This window comes from Neofelis nebulosa, chromosome 2 (genome assembly GCF_028018385.1).
Source record: "Neofelis nebulosa isolate mNeoNeb1 chromosome 2, mNeoNeb1.pri, whole genome shotgun sequence".
In the NCBI taxonomy this organism is placed as follows: domain Eukaryota; kingdom Metazoa; phylum Chordata; class Mammalia; order Carnivora; family Felidae; genus Neofelis; species Neofelis nebulosa.
Genome location: NC_080783.1, coordinates 164,256,005 through 164,269,562, shown reverse-complemented (window position 1 = coordinate 164,269,562; position 13,558 = coordinate 164,256,005). Strand labels below are relative to the sequence as shown.

The following is a 13,558-nucleotide window of genomic DNA, read 5'->3' as shown; positions in this document are numbered from 1 at the left end:
TTTTTTTATTTTATTCTTTATAATTTTTAATCAGGCATATTGTAACAAACAAATAAAAGCAAACCTCGCTAAAAGTCCAAACACTCCACACTGCAAGCAAGGAGGAGCTCTGCAGAGGACTGGCCTGTGGGAAAGAGTAGCCAAAACACAACAGCAGAGTGCATACAGCATACACCAGAAACACTTCCTGAAGTAACAGGCCCTGGACAGTGTATGACACCTTCTTAACATAGCAGTACTCTTAAGAGCAGGAAATATAACAAGCTTTCATAACATGTAAAAGACAGAAACCTAGACAAAATGAAAAGACAGAGGAATTCTCCCCAAAAGAAAATCAAGAAGAAATCATAGCCAGGGATTTACTCAAAAGAGATATAATCAATACATCTGAACAAGAATTTAGAACAGCAATCATAAGAATACTAGCTGGGCTTGAAAGCAGCATAGAAGACATCAGAGAAAACTTGCTGCAGAGATAAAAGACCTAAAAACTAGGCAGGCTGAAATAAAAAATGCCATAACTGAGATGCAAAACTGACTAGTTTTAATCACAATGAAGATGGAAGAATCAGAGGAGCTAATAAGTGATATAGAAGACAAAATTATGGAAAATAATGAAGCTGAAAAGAAGAGGGAAATAGGGGCACCTGGGTGGCGCAGTCGGTTAAGCGTCCGACTTCAGCCAGGTCACGATCTCGCGGTCCGTGAGTTCGAGCCCCGCGTCAGGCTCCGGGCTGATGGCTCGGAGCCTGGAGCCTGTTTCCGATTCTGTGTCTCCCTCTCTCTCTGCCCCTCCCCCGTTCATGCTCTGTCTCTCTCTGTCCCAAAAATAAATAAAAAATGTTGAAAAAAAAAATTTAAAAAAAAAAAAGAAGAGGGAAATAAAACTATTAGATCATGAATATAAACTTAGAGAACTCTCTGATTCCATTAAGTGCAATAATATCCATATTATAGGAGTCCCAGAAGAAGAGCAAGAAAAAGGGCAGAAGGTTTACTTCAATAAAATATAGCTGAGAAAGTCCCTAATATGGGGAAGGAAACAGGCATCCAAGTTCAAGAGGCACAGAGAACTCCCCTCAAAATTAAAAATTAAAAAAACCAAACTGGTCAACATCAAGACATATCATAGTGAAACTTGAGAAATACAAAGATAAAGAGATAATTATGAAAGAAGTTAAGGACAAAAGGTCCTTAATCTACAAGGGTTGACACATAAGGTTAGCAGCAGACCTGTCCACAGAAACTTGGCAGGCCACAGAAACTTGGCAGGCATGATACATTCAATGTACTAAATGGGAAAAATATGCAGTGAAGAATACTTTATCCAGCAAGGCTGTCATTAAGAATAGAAAGAGAGATAGAGTTTCCAAGACAAGCAAAAACTAAAGTAATTCATGAACACTAAACCAGCTCTGCAAAAAATATTAAAGGTCATCCTTTGAGAGGGAAAGAGAGACCCAAAGCAACAAAGACTAAAAGGGAACAGAGACAATCTACAGGAATAGTGACCTTACTGGCAATATAATGACACTCAATTCTTATCTATCAATAACAACTCTGAATACAAATGGACTAAATAATCAAAGGACAGGGTGTCAGAATTGATGAAAAAAAAAAACAAGACCTATTGATAGGCTGCTTACAAGAGATTCATTTCATTTTTTTTTATTTTTTTAATGTTTATTTTCTTGATTGACATAGCGGGAGCAGGGGAGAGGCAGCGAGAGAGAGAGGGAGACACAGAATCCGAAGCAGGCTCCAGGCTCCAAGCTGTCAGCACAGAGCCCGTCATGGGGCTCGAATCCACAAACTATGAGATCATGAGCTGAAGTCAGATGCCCAACTGACTGAGCCACCCAGGCACCCCTAACAGATTCATTTTAGACCCAAAGACACCTCCAGTTTGAAAGTGAGGACATGCTAATAGACATCAAAAGAAAGCTGGAGTAACCATATTTATATCAGACAAACTAGATTTTAAACAAAAGACTATAGTAAGAGATGAAGGAGAGCACTATATGATAATAAAGAGGTCTATTGAACAAGAAGATTTAGCAGTGCCTGGGTGGCACAGTCAGTTAAGTATCCACTCTTGATTTTGGTTCAGGTCTCATGGTCACGAGATTGAACCCTGCATCAGGCTCCACACTGGACATAAAGCCTGCTTAAGATTTTCTCTCTCCCTCTTCCTTGGCCCCTTCCCTGCTTACACACTCTCACTCTCTCTCTCTCTCTCTCAAAAAAAAAAAAAAAAAGTAGATCTAACACTATTAAGTATTTATGCCCCCAACTTGAAAGAGGCCAAAATGTGTAAATCAATTAATAACAAACTTGAAATTCATTGATAATACAATAGTAACAGGAGACTTTAACACCCCACTTACAACAATGGACAGATCATCTAAGCAGGAAATCAACAAGGAAACAATAGCTTTGAATGACATTCTGGACTGGATGGACTTAACAGATACATTCAGAACATTTTATCCTAAAGCAGTAGAATGCACATTCTTTTCAAGTGCACATGGAACATTCTCCAGAAGAGATCACATATTGGGTCACAAATCAGCCTTCAACCAGTACAAAAAGTTTGAGATCATACCACACATATTATCAGACCACAATGCTATGAAACAAAGTCAACCACGAGAAAAAATGTGGAAAGACCACAAACACGTGGAGGTTAAAGAACATCCTACTAAAGAATGAATAGGTTAACCAGAAAAAGAAGAAATTAGGGGTGCCTGGGTGGCTCAGTCAGTTAAGCATACAACTCTTGATTTCAGCTCAGGTCATGATCTCATGATTCATGGGTTTGGGTCCCACTTTGGGCTCTGTGCTGACAAAACAAAGTCTGCTTGGATTCTCTCTCTCCCTCTCTTCTGCCCCTCCCTCCTCAATATAAATAAATAAACATTTAAAAGGAAATAAAGAAGGAATTTACAAATACATGGAAGCAAATGAAAATGAAAACACCACAGTCCAAAACCTTTGGGATGCAGTAAAGGCAGTCGTAAGAGGGAAGTATGTAGCAATATAGGCATTTATTAAGAAGCAAGAAAAATCTCAAATACACAACCTAATTTTACACTTTTAGGAGTTGGAAAAGGATAGAAAATAAAACCTAAAATAAGCATAAAGGAATTAATAAAGATCAGAGCAGAAATAAATGATATAGAAATTTAAAAAAAAACAGTAGAACAAATCAACAAAACTAGGAGTTGCTTCTTTGAAAGAATTAACAAAATTGATAAATCTTTAGCCAGACTTATCAAAAAAAAAGAGAAAGGATCCAAATAAATAAAATCAAGAATGAAAAAGGAGAGATTACAACCAGCACCACAGAAATATAAAGAAATATAAACAATTGTAAGAGACTATTATGAGCAATTAATTATATGCCAACAGATTGGGCATTCTGGAAAAAATTGATAAATTCCTAGAAACATGTAAACTACCAAAATTAAACAGGAAAAAATGGAAAATTTGAACAGACCCATAACCAGCAAAGAAATTGAATCAGTAATCAAAAATCTCCCAACAGACAAGAGTACAGGGCCAGATGGCTTCCCATGCCAGACATTTAAAGAAGAGTTGATACCTATTCTGAAACTGTCCAAGAAAATAGGAATGAAAGGAAAACTTCCAAACTCACTCTATGAGGCCAGAATTACCTTAATTCCAAATCCAAAGACCCCACTAAACAGGAGAATTATAGACCAATATCCCTGATGAACACCAATGCAAAAATTCTCAAAAAGATACTAGCAAATCGAATCCAACAGTACATTAAAAGAATTATTTGCCATGATCAAGTGGGATTTATTTCTGGGCTGCAAGGGTGGTTCAATATCTGCAAATCAATCAACATGATACATCACATTAATGAAAAAAGGGTAGGAGCCTTATGATTCTTTCAATAGATGGAGATAAAGCATTTGACAAAATACAGCATCCTTTCTTGATACAAAAAAAAAAAATCAAGAAAGTAGGGCTAGAAGGAGCATACCTCAACATCACAAAGACCATATACAAAAGGCCCACAGCTAGTATCATCCTCAATGGGGAAAAAGACAGCTTTTCCCCTAAGGTCAGGAACGCAACAAGGATGTCCACTCTGACCACTGTTGTTCAGCATAGTACTGGAAGTCCTAGCCTCAGTAATCAAACAACAAAAATAAATTAAAGGCATCCAAACTGGCAAGGAAGTTAAACTTTCATTATTCATAGACGACATAGTTCTCTATGTTGTAAACCCAAAAGACTACAAAAAAAAAAAATTGCTAAAACTGATACATGAATTCAGCAAAGTCTTAGGATATAAAATCAATGTACAGAAAACTGTTGCATTTTTATACACCAAGAATGAAGCCACAGAAAGAGAAATCAAGGAATCGATCCCATTTACAATTGCACCAAAAACTGTAAGATACCTAGGAATAAGCCTAACCAAAGAGGTAAAAGATCTGTACTCTGAAAACTATAGAACACTTATTAACAAAATTGAAGACACAAAGAAGTGAAAAAACATTCCATGCTCATGGATTGGAAGAGCAAATATTGTTAAAATGCCTATACTACCCAAAGCAATCTGCACATTCAGTGCAATCCCTATCAAAGTAACACCAGCAGTTTTCACAGAACTAGAGCCAACAATTCTAAAATTTGTATGGAACCAGAAAAGACCCCAAACAGCCAAAGTAATGTTGAAAAAGAAAAGCAAAGTGGGAGGCATCATAATTCTGGACTTCAAGCTGTATTACAAAGTTGTAATCATCAAGACAGTATGGTACTGGCACCAAAACAGACACATAGATCAATGAAACAGAATAGAGAACCCAGAAATGGACCCACAAATGTATGGTCAACTAATCTTCAACAAAGCAGGAAAGAATATCCAATGGAAAAAAAAGACAGTCTCTTCAACAAATGGTGTTGGGAAAACGGGACAGTTACATTCAGAAGAATGAACCTGGACCGTTTTCTTACACCATGCACAAAAATAAAGACAACATGGATGCAAGACCTAAATGTGAGACAGGAAGCCATCAGAATCCTAAAGGAGAACACCGGCAGCAACCTTTTTGACCTCAGCCACAACAACTTCTTACTAGACATGTCTCTGAAGGCAAGGGAAACAAAAGCAAAAATGAACTATTGAGACATCATCAAGTTAAAAACCTTCTGCACAGTGAAGGAAACAATCAACAAAACTAAAAGGCAATCTATGGAATGGGAGAAGATATTTGCAAATGACATGTCGGATAAAGGACTAGAATCCAAAATTTACAAAGAACTTATCAAATTTAACACCCTAAAAAGAATTAATCCAGTTAAGAAATGGGCAGAAGATAAGCAGACATTTCTCCGAAGAAAACATACCAAATGGCTAACAGACACATAAAAATCCTCAACATCACTCATCATCAGGGAAATACAAATCAAAACCACAATGAGATACCACCTCACACCTGTCAGAATGGCTAAAATTAACAATTCAGGAAACAGATGTTTGCAAGTTTGCACAGAAAAGGAGTGGAACCCTCTTACAATGTTGGTAGGAATGCAAACTGGTGCAGCCACTCTGGAAAATAGTATGGCAGTTCCTCAAAAAGTTAAAACTGGACCTACCCTATAACCCAGCAATTGCACCACTAGGTATTTCTCCAAAGGATACAAAAATTCTGACTCAAAGGGGGCACATGCACCCCATTGTTTATAGTAGCACTATCAACAACAACAAAAGTATGGAAAAAACCCAAATGTCCACAAACTGATGAATGAATAAAGAAGATGTAATGTGTATGTATATATATGCAATGAAGTAGACAGAGCTAGAGTGTATTATGCTAAGTGAAATAAGTCAGTTAGAGACAGACAAATACCATATGATTTCACTCAGTGGAATTTAGGAAACAAAACAGATGAACACAGGGGAATGGAATGAAAAATAAAATGAGATAAAAACAGAGAGGGAGGCAAACTATAAGAGACTCTTAAATATAGAAACAAACTGAGGGTTACCGGAGGGAAAATAAGTCAGGGGATGGGCTAAATGGGTGGTGGGCATTAAGGAGGGCACTTGTTATAATAAGCACTAGGTGTTGTATGTAAGTGATGAATCACTAAATTCTACTCTTGAAACCAATACTACACTATATGTTAACTAACTTTAACTTAAATAAAACCTTTGAGAAAAAAAACACTAAATTCAGTCTCTCTCATATGTTTCCAGCCCAGTATTCTGCATCTCCATTGGTGGCAACTACCAGGTGCTGGGAAACTGGGGGACATGCATGACCCTCACTCTCACCCCTATATTAAGTCACCAAATCCTATTGTTTTCATTGTCTAAGTGTTTTTTGAATTCAACTTCTTTATCTTTAGTCCTCATTATCTCTTTCGTAACTAGCCCTATTAAGATTTCCTGTTTTTGTTTTCTTTTCCTTTTTCCAACAGGATAGTTATATATATATAACACCTATCTGCCACAATCACTTCCTATTAAAAATCTTTTAGTGATGTTCCTTCACCCATGTAATAAAGTTCTACCTCCCTAACAAAACATGAGACCTTCACAGACCCCACCCTCTTTTGTTAGCCTCATTTTCTGCTACTCACTCTATTTCAAACTTAACACCCCAGTAAAGCAAAGCGCCTGTCGCCATTCATACATCATGCTATTTCTCATCTCTCTGCTTCTGGCTAAAATGTGCTTCCTCTTCTCTCCTCTTTACTGACCAACTCTTTCTCATATGAGCTCCATGAATAGTTATGTGGCTTCCTCATTACAAGGGCATATAGGTTCCCCTTTCTTCATTTTCCCATAATGCCATGTATTTGCTTTTTGCATATTTGCTGCAGATATAGACCATGACTTTCTTGAGGACAGAGACCACACCATGCGTTATGACTCTAGTGTAATGCCTAGAACTTAGGTGATGTTTAATAAGTACTTACTGAATGAAGGGATAACTGACTTATTGAAGTACTTTGTATCCATTCTTGTCATTCTTTTTTTTATATATATATGGTGTCACCATGTAGCAGGGACAGTAGTGCTCACCAAATAATTCATGAATTTCTCTTATATTTCTTAGGCTTTCTTAAACTTGAGGCCATAGAAATAGTCTAGATAATTAGGTATAATCAGAAGTGATATATGTCCCTTCTAGTCTGAGATCTTTAAGAGCAATGACTAGTTTTCTACACTGTCTTCTCTGCTTTGGCTCTTCTGGAAGTCTTGAGATGGTGGCAACCCATGACACTGGATGTAGTGAGAGTGGGAAGTAAGCCTGTGGTGTTAAACCACTGAGATTTTGGGATTAATTTGTTACCACAGCACAATAGAGTTTATCTTGAGTAATGTTCACCATTCGAAGTTTATAAATTAATCTCCATCTTATCACATACATAAGGATGTATTGAAGTTTCCAGTATGCAACTCTTATCTCTTTTCATAAAGTCTGCATGGTGCCTGGGTGTAGGAGAATCTGCACCATATGACTGATGTTTTCCAACTGGCCTGACTATTCCTAGCCAGCCCTCTGCTTCAAAGTCTCTGCACATCAGAGTGTGCTTCCTACGACTTGATTTATGTTTTCCGTCCTTGCCCAGCTTATCATACAGTTGGAGCAGTTCACTGCCTGTTCGCTATTGGTGTTAGTAAAAGTAGGAATATTTTCCTACACAAAAAAAAAATCCCCCACACTTACTCACACATGACTCTGAGTCCACAGCTGAATGCCACTCTCTAACTTTAGATTTTGATCTTTGTTGTAAATGGAATTTCTCCAAGGAATAGTACCATGTTTAATTGCAATTGCAAGCTAAAGGTATCAGAGGCTCTTTCCAAACTAGTCCTAGCAGTTTCTGAAGCCCTTCTAATGTGTCAAAGATGTGTGTACATAACTCCTGCTTACCCACGATTACCAATATTCTCATCTTAACATATATACAATTCCATTCTTTCACACTATTATTCTATAAAATACACTAGTTTTCCTAAGTAGGTCTCAAAGTTTACTGAACTACGGTTGTACTTTGTTTCAGTGATAATTTTTTTTTTCAGTTGAAAGAGACAAAACATCCGATTTCAGGTGTGGCTTAATTTTGGCCTAATATGATGTCATCAGGATCCATCTCTTAACTGAAACAGCCTTCCCCTTTTCTTCACACCTGAAGCTCCCAGGGCTGTCCCCTTCCAGTTTCTAATCCAGCAGGGAAGAAGAAGTCTTTTCCCCTGAAGCCTCAGTGAAAGAAACATTGTTTCTCAACTGCTCTGAATGGATCATGTTCCCATCCTCCAAGCCAACCCTGTGGCCAGGTGAATACTATGCACCAATTAGCTTAGTCCTTCCTCACTTCCCTCCTGGAAGGAATCAACTTCAAGGGAAGCTGGTGGCCTGAATAGGATAATTTCTAGAGAGAAATCAGAAAAAGGTCATCACGAATAAAAAGATGATGATGGTAGCAATAGCAACCTCTAACCTTTCCATATAGTCTGCTGCCCATGAGGTACAATTTAGAGAATGCTTCAATTTGGGAATTGAAATTTCATTATGCACTATGTGTTACACCTTGATCATATTCTCTCTCTCCTTTCTCTGAACTTCTCTACATTATTCTTTTCTCCCATATGCTACCTTCTGTTTCTGCTATTTATATGCATTTGTCTGTTCAATTAGATCATTAGTTACTTCAAGGCAGTAACTGAGTTTGAATAACTGTGGATTGTACACTGTGCCTTACCATAGTAGGCATCCCCACTGTTCAACCAATCAAAATTTGCTGAGTAAATGAAGAGATAAGAAATGAGTGGGTCTGATTCATACTATTATATATCTCAGTAATGCAATGCCTGGGACGGTGGGGGAGGGGCAATTGTGTGTAAGGCTCTAACACATACTCATGGTAAAAACCTATTGTGTGTCAAGTACCATGGCAAGCAATGGGGATGTGAAGAATAGTGATTAAAAAATAAACATGGGAATGCAAGCTGGTGCAGCCACTCTGGAAAACAGATGGAGGTTCCTCAAAAAACTAAAAATAGAACTACCCTATGACCCAGAAATTGTACTACTAGGCATTTATCCACGGGATACAGGTGTGCTGTTTCAAAGGGACACATGCACCTCCATGTTTACAGCAGCACTAATCAACAATAGCCAAAGTATGGAAAGAGCCCAAATGTCCATCGATGGATGAATGGACAAAGAAGATGAGGTGTATATATATATATATATATATATATATATATATGTATATGTATGAGGTGTATATATATACATATATATGTATGTATATGTATATGTATATGTATATATATATATATATATACACACCTATATGCACACACACACACACACACACAATGGAGTATTACTCAACAATCACAAAGAATGAAATCTTGCCATTTGCAACTACATGGATGGAACTGGAGGGTATTATGCTAAGTGAAATTAGTCAGTCAAAGAAAGACAAAAATCATATGACTTCACTCATATGAGATAAAAACAGGGAGGGGGACAAAACAGAAGAGACTCATAAATACGGAGAACAAACTGAGGGTTACTGGAGGGGTTGTGGGAGGGGGGATGGGCTAAATGGGTAAGGGGCACTAAGGAATCTACTCCCGAAGTCATTGTTGCACTATATGCTAATTTGGATGTAAATTTAAAAAAAATAAAATATAAAATTAAAAAAAACAAAAATTAAAATTAAAAAAACAATAAAGATGAAAAAAACAAACATTGCTCTGCTCTTCAAAAGCTTATATTTTAGTGAAGAAGACAGACACATTGAGTAATTAGAGTGTAATAAATGCTACAAAGGATCATTGTAGGGTGTTAAGAGAGAGTTATAGATTTTAATTTTTATTACTGTTGTTCTGATTGTTTCCAGATGAGTTCTAAGTTAGCTATACGAGGGACTCTCAGTTTTGATGAAAGTCTGTTAAACTTAGAACTTCTTAAAGGATTAACATTAGATTCCCAAATAAAGTTTCCAGATTCAAGAAATTACACTTCTATTGTGCTAAGAAAAGACTAATTGTGTTGTCTTTCTCCCTACCTCTCTTCTAGCCTGAAGTTCTGGATCAAATACAAAATTTAAGGGAGTTATGGATGGATAATAATGCATTACAAGTGCTACCTGGGGTATGTAAGTTTTTATTATGCCACATTGTCTAGCATCTGTGCTATATATTAATGGTAATGAATAATAATCTTAATATATAAATATCAGTGTTTGCCTTTCACAATAAAACATTTGTTTGGTTACCAAGTGTTTTTTCACTAGTTTGTTTGTTTATTTTTTGTATTTCACATACCTTTTGTAAATAGTATAGGTATACGAAATGTATGAAAGATTCTCTTGTTCTCTTAGGATTATATTTTTTATCTCTCCACATACCGATTTTTAAAACTGAGAAAGTTATATTGTTATATACTGAAAAAGAAAATGCTACATATAATACCAAGTCTTATTTTTGCAAAATCAAACTTATTCGTATAGGTAACTAGATAATAGTTTCTGCTTATGTTAGAGCTTTTCCACAAAATAAAAATCTTTCTCTCAGTTTGGGTGATTTCCATTAGAACCCATTTGAATTTTCAAAATGGTAAATGGCAAATTATCAGGTGTTAAAAATAGAAAGTTCAACTAGAGTCCATTTTTTTTTCTACTAACACACAGACAATCCAGTAATATCTCCTAAGTAGTAGGTTTACCAGTTAACTCATTGAGTTTGAGTATTTAGCCTTTCCCACTCAGTGAAATAGTGGCTTCCAATAAAAACATTGCCTCTTGCCACTCATAACACAAGCAGACAAATAAGCATGTACACACACACACACACACGCCAACCACAATTGGGCTGAGTAGCCAGGGCAGCTGGATTTATAATAACTCTTCAGCCACAGAGATTTTGATGTGTGTTCCCAAAGCCAATTTTATTCTTCTTTTGACTTGACATTAAAAATTCCTTAAAATAATTGCAAAAGCAACAAGAACAAGAAGTGTTTCTCTTTTGAACAAGCATGAGACCACATAAAAGAGAAAATCTGGCAAAAGATTAAGGAAAAAAATACTTTCTTCTCTTATCAAAAGAATACATTTATACTATCATCACAGACACAAAACAAAAAAGCATGCACATCTTTTATATATTGATTTATTCAAAAACCGTTTACAAATACACCTCTATGAACCAGAAACCATGCTAATGTTAGAGCTACAAAGATAATATATTCAATGACCTTGAATACATTTGTTTGAGGAGCTCACACATAACAGGAGAGACAGATCTAGATTCCACTACATGTAGTAGAGCCCAATTTGTGCCATAGCCAAAGTATGTACAAATCCTGGGGCAACACAGGTAAGACACTCACCAATTCCCTGTGCAGAGATTGAGAAATCGGAATGTATGTCTAATCAGAAAAGTCTATACCCGTTTCTTCAATATATTTACTAATTCAGAAACACCTAGATAATGCCTAACTCATGATAAATGCTAGATGTTTTACAAATAGATACTCCTTGAGTCCTCATAATAAGCCTATGAAGTAGGGTTTCCTACTATCCCCATGTTACAGATGATAAACTGAAACAGAAAGAATAAGAAACTGGCCCAAGGTCACGGAGCCAGTAAATAGTGGAGGTGTAATTCAAACCAACACCAGGGGCTGTTGTTCATTCTCAAACTCCAAAATCCTGCTGCTAGAGAATCAACAAAGGGCACAAATGAGAATTAGGTTCATCTTATTTTTCATAGTCATTACATTTCCAAAATCCAACCTTAGCAATCAATTCAGACCTCATATTGTTTAGTAAGCTTTTTATCTAAATAGAAAAGTAGTGTTGAAACCGTCTGTGAACAGATAAGTGTTGTGAGAATAGATTTTTCTTATATACCGCTTTACGTAGATTTCTCACTTTAGTACACTTGAGTTTTTATATTTTATTTTATTCCTTGTGGGAATACCCCCACCTCCCTGCCATAAAGAGGCATGGCTTTCTGAATGTCTGTGCTGGCAAATAGTTGTTATGCAAGGACCTGGAAACATGTGTCTTTGAGAGACTAATCTTGAATGCAGCCTTAAGCTAGCCCATCTATCAGTTTCACAGAATGATTAATCCTAAATATTTAGTGTTATAAGACCCAGGGAAAAAAGCAAGATCATCTTATTATTAGCTCATGTATCACTGTACATTAAAGTAACATACTTTTAAAATACTTTTGGAAGCCTGAGCTATCATTTTACTACTCCATTTTTCATAAATCAGAGAAGAAAGGAGATAATGATCAGAAGTTAGTCTTCTACATAGCTATCTTGTTCACTGTCACTCTAAGATCAATCAACCAAAATGTGACTAAACAATGCATTGAATCAGTATTTATTTTTAAACAAACTCCAGTATCTTCTTTTGTGATGGCTTTTACTTTTTTCATTTACTATCTACTGCTCACTTATAGAGCCCTCTGTATCGAGAGATGTTGGAGCAACATTCAATATCCCCAAGGATTCTGAGACATTAGACTTCAAAGGTCTTTATCACCGCAGGCTACAATTGCTTTTATAAGGTGTTTCAAAGTGAGGGTTTAGAAAGACTCAAAAAAAATTGTTTTGCTTCTAAAAATGATGTTTAGAAACTTCACACCAAAATATTGAGTTGTGCTGGAAATAACAATGAAGAGGGCTTCAAAGAGTAAAGAAATTTCCTCATGATGAAAGAACAAAAAAGAGCCCCCCCACACACACACACACATCATTCCTTCCTTGCTCACCAGAAGAGAAGAATGGTTATGGTATCATAATAGCTCCTTAGGGTGGGAATCTATAAGTAAAGTGACAGTATTTTTCCAAGTGACATATTTCCAGGTGTAGGGAGAATTCAGCCCTCTGGCTTCACTCACCCAAAGTACTCAGTTCCTAGCCTAGCAACTATTCATCTATTCCAAGACTTCGCACATTCTGTGCCTCCATGGGGCGTGAGGACACAGACCTAGAGATATATGCTGGGTTAATTAGGGAGTTAGAGGTCAGTGACTGCTGATATAATCAATAGGCTTTGTGGTCTGTAATCTGAGAAAAGTGATTTGAATTTTAGCTCCACCCCTCATTAATGGGGTAACCTTGGAATGTTATTTGTAATAATTGCTGTCATGAATCATCCTCGTGGAATGAAGAACTTACTCTCTATTCCTGAGGCTTTTGGGAATACTGTTTGCAACTTTCCACCTTCTTCAGGATTTGCTCCAGCTGAAAAGAACCTCCTTACTCAGGGTCACATCTCTAGTCTGGGAGACCTGCACCCAATGACCAGTGATAAAGGCCTGGCTCCTCATCCTTACTTAGACTCACCCTACTACTGCCAGGCAATCCAACTCAGTGACTCTTAAAGGGCCACCCAGGGAGTTCCTCAAGATTTCATTCCAGCTCAGCTGCTTCATCTGCCTAGCCGTGCCTCCTTTCTCCTCTCTGTCTTCCCACTGGTATTGATCCTAAGAGCACTCTCTCATAACCTTCTCCTTGTTTCTGCTTCCCATTGT

The 13,558-nt window shown here is 36.9% G+C and overlaps 1 protein-coding gene across 10 annotated transcripts in view; it reads left to right on the top strand.

Annotated features, from left to right (window-relative positions):
* LRRC7 (leucine rich repeat containing 7) overlaps positions 1 to 13,558 on the top strand; it is a 560,700-nt gene that overhangs the window by 399,648 nt on the left and 147,494 nt on the right. For all 10 annotated transcript variants that reach the window (XR_009258064.1, XR_009258063.1, XM_058717001.1 and 7 more), the window contains one exon: positions 10,086 to 10,160. Coding sequence is in view for 8 of the 10 variants with exons in the window: in XM_058717001.1 (XP_058572984.1) it covers positions 10,086 to 10,160 (75 nt within the window). In the remaining 2 variants the exon portion in view is untranslated. The remainder of the gene's footprint in view (positions 1 to 10,085; positions 10,161 to 13,558) is intronic.